The 19,573-nt window shown below is 35.5% G+C and overlaps 2 protein-coding genes and 1 long non-coding RNA gene across 4 annotated transcripts; 1 reads left to right on the top strand and 2 right to left on the bottom strand.

The window, feature by feature from the left end:
* Positions 1 to 16: 16 nt before the first annotated feature.
* LOC109147084 (uncharacterized protein At1g04910-like) lies at positions 17 to 5,856 on the bottom strand. The gene is made up of 9 exons (XM_019294734.1): positions 5,364 to 5,856; positions 4,691 to 4,781; positions 3,861 to 3,937; positions 3,654 to 3,742; positions 3,351 to 3,540; positions 2,566 to 2,747; positions 2,001 to 2,103; positions 1,284 to 1,615; positions 17 to 608 (listed from the first exon to the last, which is right to left on the bottom strand). Exons 1-9 carry the CDS (start codon positions 5,607 to 5,609, stop codon positions 251 to 253), a joined length of 1,668 nt encoding a protein of 555 aa, XP_019150279.1. The 5' UTR covers positions 5,610 to 5,856; the 3' UTR covers positions 17 to 250.
* A 7,315-nt stretch (positions 5,857 to 13,171) lies between these two features.
* On the bottom strand, positions 13,172 to 15,137 carry LOC109147064. Its single transcript, XR_002048544.1, has 3 exons — positions 15,094 to 15,137; positions 14,763 to 14,876; positions 13,172 to 13,269 (listed from the first exon to the last, which is right to left on the bottom strand). It is a non-coding gene; the product is annotated as an uncharacterized LOC109147064 (long non-coding RNA).
* Positions 15,138 to 16,715: 1,578 nt separating this feature from the next.
* On the top strand, positions 16,716 to 19,566 carry LOC109147081 (F-box/FBD/LRR-repeat protein At1g13570-like). Of its 2 annotated transcripts, XM_019294729.1 has the most exons (4): positions 16,716 to 16,906; positions 17,313 to 18,101; positions 18,756 to 18,914; positions 19,017 to 19,566. In XM_019294729.1, the coding sequence occupies exons 2-4, from the start codon at positions 17,355 to 17,357 to the stop codon at positions 19,356 to 19,358; spliced, it is 1,248 nt and encodes a 415-aa protein (XP_019150274.1). In that variant the 5' UTR covers positions 16,716 to 16,906; positions 17,313 to 17,354; the 3' UTR covers positions 19,359 to 19,566. The 2 variants fall into 2 exon arrangements, with proteins under 2 accessions (XP_019150274.1, XP_019150275.1); XM_019294730.1 differs by lacking the exon at positions 16,716 to 16,906 and having other exon boundaries at positions 17,112 to 18,101.
* The last annotated feature ends 7 nt before the right edge of the window (positions 19,567 to 19,573 follow it).

Here is a 19,573-nt window from a genome sequence, read left to right as displayed (position 1 = left end):
CTACCGCGCCAGCGTATGTTACAAAAAGGATGGGAGTATATATTTACGAACAATTGCAGCTGATCATCCATCAGTAGTTAGAATCTTGCTATGTACAGATCCAGCAATAATATATAATGGTAGCAGACAACTGAGAAGTAGGCTAAACTTTGACGACTCGGAGGATCAGTTGGCACTCCAAGCAGCAGTTTAGAAACACATATGCAGCACTTTGGCAAAGCCAAACAATGTTTTGTAGTTTCCTCCTTAGTCAGTCAGACAAGGGATTAACGTGGTCACTCTCATCGAATACAGAGGCTGGATTTTCTCTCGAGTTTCCATTACTGAGTTTCTGCGAGTTCCTCACGCTGAGGTCGTCGCTACTGTATTCATAACTAGAATTCTGAGCATGGGAATATCTGAATGGTTTCTGGCAGATGCACGAGGCTGGATATTCATGGAACTCACCACGCCCTGGTCTCATCTCGTCTGGTTCTCCCATGAATCCTCTTTGGTATGATTTAACCTTTGTAGCAAATGCATCCCAATCCATCTTCTCTCGTTTCATGAATAGAGCACTAAGTCTTTTAGCATTTGGTCGGATGGTTCTCTTGTGCCCCATGTACCGCCTTGAGCATCAGTTCAATTGTTCAAAAGAAAATTAGTTTAGCAGGCTATCAACAGAGACCCAAATGACACGTAGACTACATAGTTATAAACAGTATTTATCTTTATTGTTCTTGAACAAGAATCCAGACTATAGTTATCATGCAAAAGGCCAAAGCCTTGAATATCTCTTTATTCTTAACCTCTAAACCCCCATTCTGAAGTGCTTATAGTGGCATTTTATGACAAAAAAGAATCAGTCACTTCATCAGATCAGTGTTGATTCCCCAAGTATTCTATTTTTCATTTCTAAGGTCAGTTCAGAAGAAAAGTGCAGTTTGAAATGACTAAAACGAAAAATATCTGAGACTCAAAGAACCAACTTGTTGACCAGCATGGTTGGCGTGAGTGGCCGTGCACTCTCATCCCTTAAGAGAGGTCGGGAGTTCGAACCCCCTCTCGTATGCAAAAACCAATCTGGCTAGCACTTTGCCCCTTAATTGGGCCGGCCCAGTGCGAATGGGATTAGTCTGAGTATGGTACGGGCTTAAAGGTGCCTCCTACAGTTAGGGCCTGCTCAGGACACCTTAGCAGTAGGGACTAGGGAATATCAACATTGAAGAACTTGGATAAAATCTCATTCATAATGAAAAAACTAAAAGGAACATCCAATTTACGAACAGTCAAGCAATTGTTACCTTCGACCAGCAAGGATCTTTGCCATGTTTCCATTATTGTTGGTGACAAAGACATCACTTTCCTCACAAACAATGTAGTCAATTGCAGCCATGCGGGAAGAATATGGAAGGAAAGGTTTGAGTTCTTCTTCTCCAGCAAGCATCTCCTTAGAATAAAAGTTTGGAAACAGTTCTCTTAGGGGCTGCAGTGTCTTTTCTCCGCCATAAATTTCCCCAGATGCAACATAAAGGTACGTGTCATTTTTGAATCCCAGTGCTCGCAGCATCAGACCTACTTCATGGGGTGTAAGAGGGCACTTCCCTCGCAGCCTCTCTTCATCAGGGCTTATTTCCTGTACAAAAATAGACTCAGATGTCCAGTTTAAGTAACTTGGGAGAAGAAAATATTTTAATGTTATAGACATGCTTTATTAATTAGTGCAGACAGACTCTCAACTGCTGCTTAAACTATAGACCTATAGTGTACAGATAGCACAAGTAGCCATATTTCAACAGGTGTTGCTTGACAGGGGCTTATCACAGTTCAGAAGCTTGGCAAGATATTTTACCTTTTAGATTTGACATGTTCCTAAAAGTTAGAGAAGCTGAGAGATTTTGTAAGTACTATCCAAAATTTAACTTGGCATGCAAATAAAACTTATTTAATGCACTACAATTAGCACGTCTATTGAAATGAACAATCTAAACCAAGAATTCTTTTTAGGCTTATAATCTTACAGGTAATGTGTCCCATCGTTTCCTTATCTCTCCTAGTTCATATCTTTCTTGATCTCCCCCACCATAGTAGCATCCAGAAAATGCCAGCATATCAGGTTCAAACCTGTGACATTTCAGAGAAATGGACATCAAATACAAGGGCCAAAGGTGATGCTTGTGAGTTGATGTAGGAAGACAATTTCAAACAAACCATACTCTAATTTACTAAAGCAGATTCCAAATCCAATTTCCTTATTTTGTGTAACTTAGATGAGCCTATAAGATTCTCCTTCCATCTATCATAAAAGTGTAATAATACTACCAGATGTGAAAGCATAATGCAGTATTGACTGTTCTAAATTTCCATTGGAGAAATGGTTCAATCATTATCAAATTCAAATGATTAACAGCGAACCAAGGAGAAAGGTTTAGATGTCAGCTATCAATAAATTAAGTAATTTTCATGGAACTGAAAAATAAATCATTAAGAAGTTTAGTTTCAACTTAGAAGTAGTTGCTCTACTGAGACTCACAGGGCAAACTTAAGCAAATAGTTGCATCATTCAAAACAAAAAGTGTAGCAAACCTCAAATGAACAGCAATAAAACGTTTTTCCATCTTCCGCATACGCATCACAAGTTTTTGACCCATACTTCTAATGGGTTTGGTAAATCTTAAAGCATGATAGTTTACTCGGCAACGCAACCTTTGTAGCTCTTCATCAAGTTCATTTGTAAGCCGATAATCAAACTTTGTCAGCTGAAGAACCTGCAATCATCAATTTTGAGGCTTTATTTTAGCATAAAATTACCATGAAACTCAATCCACCATTCAAGTCTTTCAATATTTTCCTATGGTTTCACAGAAGACAATAGTGTTAGGTTGGCTTGTTAAAATAGTTATATAAATTTTCATTTAAAGTCAAAGCAGATCCTAGTGAAATAAGTCAATAACTGATGCAAAAAGTTTTGCTCTACTCTGATAGCCTACACAAGCTGACAAGCTCATGGAAAATTTTAAAGTCCAAGTCATCATACCGGTCTTTTAGAACCAGCACACAAAAGAGACATTAAGAACCATAAAATAGCAAGCAGATACACAGATGACAAAACTTGATGAATCTCAGTTCATCTACAACTTAATAGCATTATTAAACAGACACACAAGGAAAACATCATTTCCATGAGCTATAGTTTTCAAAAAACCAGATGCTCCTTGGTAAGAAATACCTTGGTCACCAAGTTAAACAAGAAAAATACTGTGTGCATACAGACAAAATTATTCTTTCCCATGCATAACAAAGCATTTGTAGTTCATATCAGGAATAAATAAAATAAAATCACCAAAAGCAGTGACAAGTTTGTCACTTACACGTCTTCTTATGAGTATTGGCAATACTTGGTCCAAATAATATTCTGGCTCTGACTTTCTAGGAACACGCATTGTATATGGGGGTTTTTCCATTGATCTCATAACCCTCTCTGGGACTCTTTTGACAATAGTTACATCTTTGGCAAGGTAATTGATAAACCAATTCACGTCGAATATGTTGAGAAAATCACTGCGTTTCAGGTTTGTTTAAAAAATATATAAGAATATGCAGAAAACTTGCTTCAAATCATCACAAGCGTTGCAATGCATTTCTCCAAGTAAAACAGCACAATCTGGACTAACCTATCATCCTTCCAAAATGAATGATGATCCAACTCAGGTACAACTAAAGTTGCATTAAGAATTCTTGCAACTACCACTGCATCTGTTATCTGTAAAACAAAATTAAATTCAACAGTTGGAGTTAATGAACAACTTAGGAAAAGAGTAGTTTGAACATCCTAGGACATATTTATTCCAACAAAAATGAAGATGAATGAATATGCGTACTCCAGTTCTTTGCTGGTTGAGCCCTCCACTAGTTGCAATAAGTAAATATCCATTTGATGATCGCTCACTAACAGAGCCTACAGTTCAAAGTTTTGCATTGCTAATCGTTAGGGACAATATTCTGGCCAAAAGTAAAACTATAGCCACAAATTATTGACTTAACAGGGTAAAATCATTATATAACTTTAAAAAAGAAAAGAGACAATTTGCCAAAGCAGAATAGGAGAACTAAGAACAAATTTAGAGATGAGTATAAAAATTTTCAATAAAATGGCAGCTATATAAGTAATACAGTAATTGATAATTCTACTGAGATGACAATTCAAGCCCAACAACTACTTTAAAAATTTCATATTATTTAACTATACTGCAAAATGAATGAAGGGAAATTTTCAGTAGAAAAATATACAAGCTCAAAATGCATGCTTATACAATTAAACAAGAAAAAAAAAAAACCATTATCTTTTTCAAATCACTTTCAGTAGAAAGATTCAACCATTTAGCATTTAAGATATGATATACCATTCAATGCCACTTATAAAAGTTCAGAGTAGAATTTAAAATGTTTCCATCAACTACCTCAATCATAGAAAAACTTATTGCCTTTTTCTAAATCATTTAAAAATCAAACAAGTAAAGACCCAATCTCCATAGTTTGTAATAGATGTTAGAATTGGGCTTATGTGTCAAACACTTAGTTTCAGTTATTCAACAAACAAAATGATACTCCTTAGTATCAAAATATAAGAGTGATTATGGCTAAAAACATGAATGGTTCTATCTCTCACATCCAAGGACACCATGCAAGTGTAGTCACATAGACAACTTACCCCCAAAAAGATGGCCTCTTTCACTGCATCCATAGTAAAATTTAGAATATTTTGATTTCCAAATATCAATCGGTGCACGAATACTCCTGTCCTACATAATATCAACAAAAAACATAGTTGGAGTTTTTGAAGGACATAAAATATGTACTCTGGGTCACAAAGAAGATCAAGAATTTTGAATGCACATGCTAGTTTTGAGCATAGAAACTTTGCTTCACTGGAATTTATTGTTAATTTATCAACAATGTTGAAATTTAGAGCTCCATAATTAAAACAATATTAAATGAAAAATCAATATCAATATTAATATATTAAAACAGCAATAATTTCCACACATTGAAATTATATGGGTGGTTCAAAAATGAAAAGATGTGCACAAATGACAAAGCCACATTGCAAAAATGAATGCACTTAAGCTGAAGTATAGCTATAGGTTCTCCCCATATCTGGAGGCCAAAGGAAATGAGACCAAACATCATCTTGGACAAATGCTTAGCATTTTCATAACACAAATGAAAATCCAACCCCTCAAATCCACAATGCAAAACAAATAACTCAGCTCGAACTCCATAGTTTGCCTGGTCTGACATATTTCAAATTTCTGCAAAGGAACAAGACTAAAACCTCCATAGGCACTCAGAAACGACAAATAAGAGAGTGCTGCGTAGATTACCCGTCTGAAGAACCAAGAGTGCTGAGAGTACCACTCGAGATTAGACGCGACATGGCCAGTGAAGAGCGAAATCAACCCCAAGGCGAAGAGCATCACCCCGCAGATGGCCGTCCACGAGATCGGCCGCCTAGACGAAGACGCACAGAGGACGAATAAATGGTGCTTCTGCCGATTTTGCACCGCGGCCACAGCAGCAACATTACTCAACGCGCCACCGCCACACCTCCATGCCTTGGCCACGCCCATCTCTACTCGCTCTAACTCCTCATGATCTCGCTGTTTCCTCCCTCATGTTGCCAATTAAACTTCAGCTCCATCCAATTTCCAAAACCTATTCAATAATATTCTCTTATTTTATATACATTAAATATTACATATGTATATATGCACACACAATTAGGTTTGCAAAAACCCTAATTTGAGAGTGTTTGTGCGCGCAATGCTTGCAAGAGACTGTGGAATTGGGGATTTTTCAGAGGGATCTGAAATTATGAATGAATTTTATAAATTAAAACAAATATCAAAATTAGTGGTGATTATGGGCATAAAACAGTAGTAATAAGGTGGCATTTTCATATTTAATTTCCAATTTTATTTTCCGAATATTTTAATTTTGATCTTATATTTTAATAGATTAAATTCTATATGATTAATATTATACTTTTCATATATATATTTTTTTAATGTTACCGACTCTGTATCAACCTAATGAAGCACAAAGAGTTAACACACCTCCATTAGGCTCGATCTTATGACCTCCCATGACCTCCCACATAAAAGAAGTCATTATATGTTATCTGAGCACAAAGTGCTTGGTACATGTTTTAAAATTCTCTTTCATCAATTCTCTTTCATCTAGAACTCACAATTCATATAAACGAGATTTATTAACGAGTTGACACGATACAATTAAGCTAAATAGGGACACGATTCTTTAAGATTATAAACACGAACACAACTTTTTAAACTGGTTAAATGGGTTGATAAAATAAACACATTTTGTTAACAAGTGTTGAGTCCATACAATACTACATGACACAATAACTTGATAAAACATTAAATATATTACATTCAAAACATACCATCATATATTCATAAAATGGTAAAATAATATCTAAAACTATAACATGTGTTTATATTAACAAGTTAAGCAGAGCGAGTTAACACAAAACTTAACAAGTTCTGAGTTTATTTGTTAATGACTTGGGCCATGTTAAAACTAAATATTAACTTGTTAATTTTCTTATCCAAATTTATATTGTGTAATGAGTCATGTTGCAAATTGTCAATACAAAATTTATTCAAAGTATAAATTTAAAATTATTCATTTTCGTCAAATGAAAAGAAAACCCCCCTCATTTTTGGGAGAAATGTATTCAAAGATTTTTACTCGAAAAACATTTAATAAGTTCATATACCTCACATAGTTCTCTCTTCACCTCTCTCTCTCATTTAGCGATATCAAGTGGATGAGTTTGGCAACCACCAATATAGTTATTATTTGAACTAGAATAGCATAATTAAGTTAAAATATTAGTCATCTAATCGAGCTGGACCAAACGATAAAAATATAAGATCAAACCAATAGTCTAACAATTGTTGTACTGCAGAGTTAATTATCGATTTGGTCCCTCGACTATGAGGAGTTCACCACTTTGGTCCTCGACTTTCAAAATTGACCAATTGCATCCTCAACTATGTTATTTATCACTGATTTGGTCCTAAGTCGTAACAACCGTTTGTGAGACGTTAAAACTGAGGATAAAAATGTAATTTCATTCTTTTAACCTTCTTCATTGTGTATTTCCTTCCCATTTCGACGGTTTTAGATTACAAAGTAGAGAAAACCCCCAAATTCGTAAACCCTAATCGCAAACACTACATCTTCAGAGCTAATAACCGCAGGGGCTTGTAGTATGCGAGTGTGTTGAATACGAGGAGAAGGAAGATGACGACAATTTTTAGGTTTTGCTGCAATGATCTTCTCTGATTCGCTTCCGTCAATCTGGATCACCTCACTGAAACTTGGTGGCGCCCCTGACCGACGACTGCGGCGGAGATGAAGTGGCGGCTCTGCCTTTGCAAGCGTGATCCGCCGGAAAACGGTGCTTTAAGCATACCGGAATCTGGAAGCCCTTGCAGACGGTGGTATTTGAGAAGGTTAAAGGTTCCTTGCACCGCCTCACGGGGCACGTGGGTTTCTTCTTCTTCTTCTTCGTGGGATCACAATGCCCTAATTTCTGCTGCCTCTGCAATATGGCCTTGTGGTCTTCGCCGCCGCAGCCGGTGGTCTTGATCGACATGGAACATGCATCGCACACCACCACCTTCCGACTATGGCAGTATGATTTTGGGTAGCGGTTGGATTTATATGATCTGTGGTCTACACAGAAAACCTGACGGCATGCGTCGCATTGGAAGGGAAAAAAATTGAGTTGGCAGCAATTGGAGAATTGGGAATGGATTCCTAAATTTGGAAAAGCTTCTAGACTAAGAAATATTGGAAGAGAAATTATGAATGTCAAGGAAGATGAGAATTATTTGAAGTTCCTAAATTACCCTTGCATTTTGAAGGTTAAGTAGACTGAGGACCAAATCGGTTAACGGTTAGCATAGTTGAGGGACTAAATTGGTCAATTTTGAAAGTCGAGGACCAAAGTGGTAAAATCCTCATAGTCAAGGAACCAAGTCGGTAATTAACTTTTGTACGGCATATCATGGTCCAATATGAAACCATTTATTTTAGTTAAAATAAACAATTTTTAAAAGTTTTTTTTTTTTAAATTTAAACTTATTATATTTATCAATAGCCATTAAAAATATAGACCGGATTAGGTCAGACCAAACAAAAAAAAAAAAAAAAAAAAAATCATTGTCAGATCCATGACCCAAAAAAATCAAATTAATTTTTGTCAACTTCTTTAATTTAAAGTTATTAAATTTATCAACGATTGATTTAATTACAAAACAAACAATAAAAATCGTGCGAATCCATCTACAGAATTATTTTTAAGTAAAACTTTCATTCAATTTAGTTAGTTCAACATTATTATATTTATCAATTTATGTATTTATTGTTTTACTATAATAAGTTTAAAGTTAAAAATTATTTATTTACATATTTTATTTAAATTATTATTAATCTTTAACTATTATAAAAATTAATTTATAATTTTATTTTAGTATAACTAATACGGAGTAAGTATTATCATCATTAAAGTAATTAAAATTATAAATTAAACTGATCACCAAATGCCTAGTAGCTAGGCTTCGGAACATATTGATAAAATTGGTTGGGCCGCACCAAACAAGCTTCGTCCCAGGGAGGTCCATAACAGAGAATATCCTCGTCTATCGAGAAGTATTACATTCGATGAGGAACAAGAAAGGGAAGTCAGGCTGGTTCATTATGAAAATTGATTTAGAAAAAGCATACGATAGGTTTTCTTGGAGGTTCATAGATGATACTCTTAAGGACATTGGTTTCAATCATGCTTGGAGAAGGAATATTTGGGAATGCATCTCAACTTCGAGGCTGTCAGTCTTGTGGAACAGTCAGCAAATAGAATGGTTCAAACCTGGGAAAGGAGTCAGACAAGGAGACCCTTTATCTTCTATTCTCTTCGTCTTATGTATGGAAAGATTAAGCCACATTATTGAGGATTCGGTCAGGACTGGTAAATGGAAAGGTATTAAAGTCGTAACGAATGCTCCACTAATTTCTCACATCTTTTTTACAGATAACCTAGTGTTGTTTGGAGAAGCTTCATTGGAACAAGCTATGGAGATGAGGAATTTCCTGGAGCGTTTCTGCACAGTTTCCGGGCAGAAGATGAACTTCCAGAAATCCAGTGTTTTTTTCTCAGGCAACACACTTCTAGATGTTCAGCATGCAATCATTCAAGCTGTGAACGTCCCTAAGGTGACCGACCTCGGCAAATATCTAGGCCTCCCATCCTTACACGGGAGGCTCAAGAGCGAAACCTTTACAAGCCTGATCGAGAAGATGCAAATGAGGCTAGCCGGATGGAAATCAAAAACAATATCCTTTGCAGGCAGACAAGTTCTTGCACAATCCGTGCTTTCATCCATCCCGTTCTATGCAATGCAGTGCTCCCAACCTTTCTTATCGATAGAGAAACTAATCAGAGACTTCCTTTGGGGAAGCAAAGAGGGCGAAAGAAGGTGTCATCTAGTCAAATGGAACACAGTTACAAAAAATAAACCTTCCGGGGGTTTAGGCATTCGCAAATTGGAACCAATGAACCTTGCCTTTTTAGCAAAGTTGGGTTGGAAAATTCGGCAAGACGACAATGAGCTATGGTCCCAGATCTTCAGAGACAAGTATTCAATTTCGACGTTGGACTGCTCCTTGTGGCGCCCCAAAGCCAGCAGCTCCAGTGCGTGGAGAGGAATTATTAAAGCTAGACCCATTTTACAGGAAGGTATTAGAAAGCATGTGAGAAATGGTGCGAGGACTCTATTTTGGCAGGATAAATGGATCAGTGACACACCTTGAAGGAAGTAGCTATAGAATAACTAACAGAAAGGGATCTAGATAGAACGGTGGCGAGCTATTGGGCAGCAGATTCTGGCTGGATGTGGGCAGGGCCGGTCCTATCATTTTATAGGCCTGGGGCAGGATAAAAAAAAAATAGGCCCCGGTTAATATATATTTCATGCCTAAAATTTAAATTAAATAAGGAAAAAATTATTAATATCAATAACTTTAAATAAAATTAACAAGTTTTTAACAATTTTATATACACAACAATAATCATTAAAAAATTTTTAGGTAGTTTCCTTAATGCAAAATAATAAATAATCGTATAAGTGCCTTCATAAATAAATAATATTATAGTTTATAAAAATAAATAAATAATTTAAAATCGAGTAAACGTTTAAACAATAACAGTGTTATCATAATAAACAATAAATTAATTATATATTATTAAAAATTTATAAAACAATAATTACAAACACGTGTGAAGCTAAAAATCTTTTTTAACTAGGAGCAAGAAATTAAAATATTTCAAAACGCAATAAAAAATACAAAAGGATATGAAACATAATTATCTAGATAAAATAGTTTGAACATAAAGCATATTATAAATCACACATCTTCTATATTATTTATATGATTTTTTTAATACTTTTTCTTTTAAATAAATAAATTTTAAAATTTTTTAGAATAATTTAAATACAATGACACATGATATAAGCTTATATATTACATTGATTAGATATTCATAAAAAGGTACGGAGTAAATTATCTTTTAATTTTTTTTTATAATTCAATCTCAAAATATATCATACAACCCCCGCCCTCCGTCCTATGTTTACGTGTCTTGTTTGGCCCTGGATGTGGGACAATTTGAACCACCTTCTGCCCGAAGAAATTATAAGTAGACTAGCGGCTTTTATAATCATTGATGATCCGGAAGCAAAGGACACCATAGCTTGGGCCAAAGAGGCATCCGGTAAATTCACAGTGTCCTCTGCATATGACATAGCAAATGGCGACTCAAATTCAGTCAAAGCATCTAAGTGGAGCAACATTTGGAAATTAAAGGTTCCAAATCGTATCCGTTCTTTATATGGCTAGCAACCCATGAAAGGATCATGACCAACAGCTTTAGAGGAAGAAGAGGATTTACCGATTGCAACAAATGTTGGAACTGCAGCGACTCAATTGAGGATGTAGACCACGTTTTTCGATCCTGTCCGGCGGCAGAAACCCTTTGGAGAGCAATTTTCCCAGACTCGTTTGATAGGATGAGAATGCTACCCTTCTCCAGTTGGTTGTAAGCAGGCATAACTAGCAAAGGGGATGAAAAAAGACCCTTCAACGCTAGCTCGCTATTTGCCATGACCTTATGGTGGATTTGGAAATGGCGGAATGAGGCAGTTTTTAACGACATAGTTAAACCTCTTGGCTTTAAGATTTCATGGATCAAAGCTCAGACTATGGAAGTAGACAAGGCGTTCGCCAAATCTTCAGGGAAACTGAACTCACAAACTATAGCATCCTGGAAGCAGTTATGCTGGGAAAAATCACAGGATAACTTCTTTAAACTAAACGTGGCTTAATTCGGGATAGCTCAAGCAGATGGTGCCAAGGCTTTGTTTACAATATAGGTAACTGCACACCTTTTGAAGCTGAAGCATGAGCCATATTAAAGGGACTAGTTTTTTGTACGCGCTTTGCGCGAAAACTTGTGCCCAATAATTAAACTTGATTAATAAATCATTTTGAAATGTATAAAATGCATTTGTAAAGTTTTTTTTTTTTTTTTTTTTTTTTTGAGTTGGCGAAGTTTCATAAATATTCACAAAAAAATTTATTTTGTTGATGTAATTGAAATTTACACAAGAAAAAAAAATTCATTGTGATGAATATATAAATTTGTAATTTTAAGTAAAGGTATTGAACGTTCTATTACAACTATATTCTGCTTGTATTATTTAGTTAACATGTATCTTCCAATAATAAAATTTAAATTAAGAATGTGTTAATTGGTATCTTCCAATAATAAAATTTTGGCAAATTAACAAATTCACAATATATTTCATCAAATAAACTTAACATATTTAATGAAAGAATATAAATTCATTTTCAAAATTCCTTTCTTGTCTTTTCAACTTACCATAAATACATATGTTCAATTCAATTATTTTATATCATATTTTAGGAGGACAATGTCCATACTCGTATCATGACAGATTCATAGTAATGTCATATTTTATTGAATCAAACAATGAGATGTGTGATTTTATAACATTCACATTGAACTAATTTCACCCATAGCCTGCTGTCTTTGGTAACTTTGCTATTCTTAGTTCTAGATTATGAAAATTGATAGATGGAATCCTAGAGTATTGAAACTTAGACACTTTTTAGTCCTCCTGTCAATATTCCTACAAAGTTATGTTAAGAGCAATGATATTTTTTAATTACAATCTCTTTATATTTTCTAGGCATAGTCTTCTTATCTTTCACTCCTAATTTTCAGCACCAAAACCACCATCAATTAATTCGCAATGTAAGTAGACAATAATGGTATGTGAAGGTAATTAAAGTAATTTTTGACATAATTGAGAAAATGTTTTCAAGTAGAAGAGTAAAACGGCATTTACAAAAGTATGCTCCATGGATGGTTAATGTTGCAGAATCCATAATGCTATTAAATTTACTTCCTACTTTATGGGCTGCCGTACATGCAAGTTAGATCATGGACAAAAAAACACATGCATTTACTCAAGTATGCACATATTGGCATTTACAGTATTAGTGTGAAAAAAAAAAAAAGACAATGAAGAAAGTAAAGAACAAACATGTCCTGCACTCATAAGTGACACGTGCGTATATAGAGTGATGGGTGGAAATATACGAACACACGGGAATAAAGGAGAATTGCGTAAATTTAAGGTAAAGTCAATGAGAAAAGAGAAATGCGTACTCCGTAATGAATAATGGAGGAGACCAAATTATGGATGCGAAGGGACAACACACTATACACTCATAGTTGGCAGTCAATTAAATAGGGAATTATTAGGACAAAAAACGTGAAAACAAAATCACCACAAAACAGGAGAGAAAAAAAAAAAAGGAAAAGTATTTCACATGCACGTCGGAATGTATTCAATCTACTGGTTTCCACCACAGCCACAAAACCCCAAACGTAGGCGGGAAATGGAACCAACGAGAAAATCACACTGAAGCCAAATAAAACACAGATACATTTCGTGTTTAAATTACGAAAATATCCTCTTAAAATGTAGGCGTTTGAACTAAAAACCATAAAGGAAATGTTGACCTTTGAATTAGGGTAATTTTAGCCAAAGCTTGTATTACAGGGTAATAACCTTGAACCATTAGTCCATGACCACCAGAAAGTACATTCTCCTGCACATAATGAACCATTTATCATATAAGCACTCATGCAATACTAATCATATTTATTGAAAATATATTGTGTATCTCATACTCTTTTCTGCACATGGAATTTGAAAGCACTTAATCAAAAGCTAGTATAAACATTGGCAATAGAAGACATACTTTATACTTGATAAACATACATGTATAAATTATGAATATTCTGAAATCTGGATTAATATTCACTCACTTCTAGATTTTTTTCCCCTTGAGAAGGTTATATAAACAAGTGTAAAAAATGGTTAAAAAGAATAAAGGAAAAGAAACAAAACAAAACTCAAAATAAAAACAGCACTGTAGAAGCAAATAAGCAAGCTCCCAAATTGATTCCTAGCAAAAATCCATCCTCCTTTATCTCAAGTATTCACCAAAAGGTGGTCATGATAGTCAGGGCTATTTGACAAAACAGGGTAACATCTCAACAACTATGGACGCATAGGTTTAAATAGTCTGAGGCTGAGAGAAGTTTGGCCTTTCTGCCAACTAATCATGAATTTTTAGACTATGGAACTACCTCAATTTGGGATACAATGATCATATTGTAATATAATAAAAAACAAACAACAATTTACAGTAACTTGCCTGATCCCAAGTCTTTAGAGATATTGAGTTTGCATCTGCAGCAAACCATGATTCCATTCTGCATATGTACCACTACAGCAGCATTTCGTCGGCAAGTCCATCTTGCCTTAGTTTTGGATATTTGTCCAGTACGATTGATATTGCTTGCTGAACTGACATGTCTTGACTATGTTCATCCCTCACTTTCTCAGTGTATAGGAGCCAAAAAAATAGATTATCACAATTAATCTAAGAAAGCAGCTCATGGAAGATTATGAAAGTAAAAAATAGAAATAATAATTCAAGGAAAGCATACCTCTTTGAGAATTTTTGTAAATGCATCTCCAACTTCAATAACTATCTATTAAGGAACTTGCTTTCCATCAATACCAAAGAGCATAAAACTGCAAATATAATTATATATATATATATATATATATATATATATATATATATATATATATATATATATATATATATATATATATATATATATATATATATATATATATAAGGCATTGGATTATATGTGTAGCACACTAAAATAGTGGTGCAAATAACCCAAGAGGTAAAAACTAAGTTATAAACCAAATCACTCTGAATCTGTTCCGGACCTAAACCAAATCTAAGCTCAGAGAGCTACTGTATCAATCTGTTACGCTTAAGCCACCCTATAGGTATAGCAACTAAAGAGTACTTTCTCAGGTAAGAAAACTGATACTGAATCACCAAAAAAGTAAATAATAATAATAATAATAATAATAATAATAATAATAATAATTAAATGTCAATGAAACTTCGACTGAGATGATCCACAACTGCATAAGTGATTCATTGATACCATAGTGCATTAATGATATATTGATCTTGATTTTTAGATGATCTGGTGAAAGATAAGTTACCTCTCAAGATCATGGTCATACAGTACAGAGTTGTCACCACTAGTATGATATAAGTTGAGGCCCAAATGCCTTAACATTGGAGCCAAAGGATTCTCATTACAAACACCATGTAGCCTTAAACAAAATATGCTTTCTTAAGGTAGTGATCTATAGTATAATAAAATATTGTGGCCAACAATTATAAAAAGGAACACACCAGAACACAAAATATCCCGTATTTATTGTTTCTAACTAAATCAAATAGTAGTTATACAACCAAGATCATTGAACCTACATGTAAAAATGCAGAAAAGTGCATTCTGGATAAAACTTTTGAAATAGAAACACTTACCACAATACTTCCATGTCAACAGGGCAACCAAACGAGTAGTCGGTCTCTTGATTCCAGCAATATCACCTAGTACAATACCATATATATAGCCTTTGTTACATTGAAATTGGTCCAAAAAAAGTAAGTTTCCAGCCAATGAGGATAAGATAAATCATAAATGAATTCAATCTACCTTGAAAGATGCATTCTGGAGGACACGTGCAACCGCTAAGCCTGAAATACCTCCACCAATTACAATTACAGATGGAGAAGAATTATATTGCCTGCCAATGTGGGAGGTAAATGTACCTATCAACCAAACAGCAAAACATCGGGAAAAAAAGAATGAAACTTTTTACAAAATGGATGTAAAAACATAGCAGACCATAAGAAACCTTGCCCAACAAGTTGGGTATTGACGAGTAACTAATAAGAATAAAGTCATACATTTGGTCTTCCATGATATATCTCTAAAAGCAGAGATCACTCAACCATGAGCATAAATATATTATAATACATCAGACATGCAGATAAAAATGAAACTTTGCACTCATAAGAAAGACAAGAGTTGATCGGTTGAGAAACAAACAGGTAGGATTTCATGGCTGGTTATACACTTCTAAAAACAGAATGTAAAATTAGAAAAACCATAGGCGCGATCAACGATCAAATTAAACCCATTGAATCCCTTTAATTGCTCCAATCCTACCCAATCTCTGCTTCGAATATCTTGTTTTTCCCTTTGATTGCTTAAATCCTTGATCGGAACTTGTGCTTACTATTAGGATGAAAATGAAGGAAGTGAAGGAGAAACTTATCCCGTTGATTATGATAGTAGATTGAGACTCATATTCTTTGGCGATGAAGGAGGATGAAGGAAGAAACGTCTCAGATTATTAGGCGATGAAGGAGGAAATCTCAGATTCTTACGCGATAAAAGGGGAAGATGGAGGAAACGTGGTTGCAAATGGTATTTAACAGTAACAGAATATTCTGGGACATTTTTGTCTTTAAAAAGATTATGTACAATATTGATAACACAATGTACAAACAGATCAGCAATAATAACACGGACAAAAACCCAAGGACATAACCTGTATTGACACTTATTTTGTTTTTAGAATCCAGTTAGCAGTAGCCAAGAGTTGCAACAACCTGATCATAGAGAGTGATTCTTCAAATGCCATCTACTACATAAAAAGGAGCAGCCCCCCTCGCACTCCAGCTCACAACATCCTTGAAGCCTGTAAAAAAGAACTCCGTCGTCTTGAAAGATGGCAAGCCGTATCAATAGCAAGAGAACAAAATTCTGTCGCGGATCGCCTCGAGTTCTACTCTAGAAACTTTCCTCTTGGAGTGCATATTTTGAATTCACCACCGGAAGATATATTGAGCTTTCTGGAAGATGATTTAGCTGGTTTCCCCTCCTGGAGGTTCATGTATAACATACTTTGACTTTGTATTGCAATATTTGGGTTTCCCCCTTCCTAATAAAAAAAAAGTAATTAAAATTTTATAAGAAATCATTTGTAATAGATTTATATTCATGTTTTTAAAAACTAACCAAAAGAAAGAAAGAAAGAAGAAGAAAAAAAAAAGTGGCAGTAACTTGTAACTCTATTTATGATTTTCATTTTTACTACGGAGTACATTATTCGTGTCTGTCCTGGTTTGCCTTCTCGGCAAGGCTTAGCTCAGTCCAAGTTTCCGGTCGATCCTCATCGGCGTTCTGACTGTCTTTCACTTAGGGTTCATCACCGTAGTTGGGTAACCCTTTTCCGGCGGTCCTCCCTCTTGATTGTCTTGTTCGCGCTCTAATTTCTCTTCTAGTCGGGTACGAAATTAAGTTTAGAAGCTTACTGAATTGTCTTTTAATTACATATTTACAGTTTGATTTGTGTGAACTTTCCTTAATTGTTATTAGTATTAAGACTTAGGTGTTTGCTCAGTTTTATTCTGGCCTATTATTTTGTGTGTATAGGTGGTTGTAACTGGTTTCCTTTTCTTCAGCTATATATTTTGGGTTTGAATAAATACAATTAGCAATTTATCTACCTTTTGAAGGCATACGAGCTCAGGTTTTTAATTTATGATGAATCTGAGTTTCCGATCAGCGAGCGTATTGACATATTCTTAATCCACAATATTTGGATCATATGCTTGCAACATTCTTTGTTTGACTTTGAAACTGTGAAAACTGAGAATTTAGGGTTACTGAATTCTAATCCTGCTTCTAACAGATTCGATTTTGCACGAACGCTATTGATTGTCGATTCGATCTGATGCTTGAGATGATAAAGGCTGGAAATGAATTGGTGGAGAAGCCTTCACAGGTGGATATAGTTGATAGAATAAGCAATCTGCCATGGGAGGTGCTAGACAACATCCTAGGTCGCCTCCCGATGGATGTCGTTGCTAAGATGAGCGTTTTGTCCAAAAAGTGGAGAAATAATTGGAGAAATGTTTCGACTATCACACTTGCTGGTGAAAGAAATGTGAGAGTCATCTATCATGTCCTATTATCTCATCATCTGCATATAGAGAAGTTTACACTTTCCATGTTAGAGGGGTCGATTGAAAGTGCTGATTTAACCAGTTGGTTAGACTTCTTAAGAAGAAGTGGTATCAAGGAATTAACTTTCGAATTCAATAGGACATCCCATTTGAATAAAACCGTTGGGTTTAGCAAACTGGTTAGTCTTTGCTTAACGAATTTCCTCACGGAGGCTATAGTACTTGAAAATTTGATCGAAGGGTGCCCACTTCTTGAGAAGTTAAAGTTGTTGGATTTTCGCATATGGGACTGCCTTAACATCAACGCACATATGCTGAGATCGTGTCGTATTGAAGGATCATTCAAGGATGTTCGTATCAAAAGCAGTCCTCAGCTGAAAGATGCTTATTTTAACCTGACATTGAGACCTGGAAGCCATGAATGGAGAGAGCAGGGGGTTGCTGACTATCTGGTGCAATTTCTTGGTTGTCTATCACAATTCAAAAAACTAACTCTTTGTGGTTCTATCCTCAAGGTAATTGATAATTATGACTTCTTAATATGGTTGAATTGGTTGCTCCTATACATCAGTGTTGTAAAAATCGGCCTAGGCAGCCGAATAGGCGCTAGACGCCCCTAGGCTGAGGCAATTTCAGCCCTAGGCGCCCTAAGTGCTGAGTTGGGCGCCTAACTCCACCTAGTTGGCGCCCAACTAGGCTGAGTCGGCCCCAACTCGTCCGAGTGGTATTTTTTTGCCTACTTGGTTGCTTCTTTTCTATATTCCTCCCATGTACCCAACGAACCATCTAACCTATGTAGTTGACTAGTTTGTGGAGTTATAATAGTCTAACAACTCACAGCTCTTAGTGGGAAAAGTGGAGACGATATACTCGAATTACTCGACCACCTAGGACCCCGGGCGCCCGACTAGTGCCTAGCGCCTCCTGCAACATTGTTATACATTGTGCCTTCCATAGTTACCACACTCTTTTGAGAAGTCTGACTGGTTGAAGGACTTAGTACATTTTTGTGCCAACAGTGGAACTGTTTCTCTTCAATCTTTGAAGAAAACTGAACCCTTGAAGTATAATGCCACTTAAACGTTAAGTATGATAGTGATGAACCAAGTAATGCTATCTGGCATTTGTGTTAAACTTATACCACAACTTGATTGCATATTTGTTTACAGATTTGGGCAGCAAGTCGCATTAGGGGGAAGGTCATAGTTTCATGTGATTCTTTAAGTGTTCTTGCACTACTCAACATTGGGGATGATGATGCTGATCAGCTTTCAGCTCTTTATATTCTTCTGCAAAAGGCTTCATATTTGAAAGAATTTTCCATTAAAGTGAGTTTTATCAGACACCTTTCCACTTTGTCAAATTTAGAAACCATCTTGACGTAGCCTCTAAATTGTGTAAAATAATATAAATATTCCTCGTGTCTCCAGCTAGGATCCACTCATCATTATGAACGGCGCATAACTGATGCCAGAGAATTATTCAGTACCAGCACATTAAACTTTCGCTTCGACCAGCTCCGATTTGCAAAAATAGATATGGGAGAGGTCCCAAGTAGAACTCGGAGACCTGATTATGAGTGGAAGCAGGAAGCCGGTGTGGCTTTAATAAAAGCACTCTTTGTTTCTTCGCCTGTACTGAAAGAGATGGTGGTTAAGCGGTCCAACTGTGAAGTAGGCTTCTTGAGGGAGCTGCTATCGGTCGAGAGAGCATCCATGGATTTATTATTCAAATACTTCTGTAGTCACTGTAGCCGGACTTTTCTAACCTGAAAGTGCAGTAAGATTGCCATTGCTTGCTAGAAGTGCATTTGGCTGGGATCATGTTCAACCATATCCATGAATAGGTAGGTAAATAACTGGTGAGAAGAATGTGTGTATATGAGGGTGTTATATGAAAAAATATGATAACATCCAAATATTCCCAAATGTATAGCCTTCATCTACTGTTATGAAACACTTGAGATGATATGTGTATGTGTTGTGTT

This window comes from Ipomoea nil, unplaced genomic scaffold (assembly GCF_001879475.1).
Source record: "Ipomoea nil cultivar Tokyo-kokei standard unplaced genomic scaffold, Asagao_1.1 scaffold1971, whole genome shotgun sequence".
Lineage (NCBI taxonomy): Eukaryota > Viridiplantae > Streptophyta > Magnoliopsida > Solanales > Convolvulaceae > Ipomoea > Ipomoea nil.
This window is presented reverse-complemented; position numbering and strand designations above follow the sequence as displayed.

What these genes read in the sequence shown, in the direction of transcription:
- LOC109147081 (XM_019294729.1), top strand. Translation starts at nt 17,355, where the DNA reads ATGCTTGAGATGATAAAGGCTGGAAATGAATTGGTGGAGAAGCCTTCA. An exon ending in TTTGTGGTTCTATCCTCAAG is followed by an intron (nt 18,102 to 18,755) that starts GTAATTGATAAT and finishes ATTTGTTTACAG; the next exon opens with ATTTGGGCAGCAAGTCGCAT. An exon ending in TGAAAGAATTTTCCATTAAA is followed by an intron (nt 18,915 to 19,016) that starts GTGAGTTTTATC and finishes TCGTGTCTCCAG; the next exon opens with CTAGGATCCACTCATCATTA.
- LOC109147084 (XM_019294734.1), bottom strand. Translation starts at nt 5,609, where the DNA reads ATGGGCGTGGCCAAGGCATGGAGGTGTGGCGGTGGCGCGTTGAGTAAT. An exon ending in ACTCTTGGTTCTTCAGACGG is followed by an intron (nt 4,782 to 5,363) that starts GTAATCTACGCA and finishes GATATTATGTAG; the next exon opens with GACAGGAGTATTCGTGCACC. An exon ending in TTTATTGCTGTTCATTTGAG is followed by an intron (nt 2,104 to 2,565) that starts GTTTGCTACACT and finishes GAAATGTCACAG; the next exon opens with GTTTGAACCTGATATGCTGG.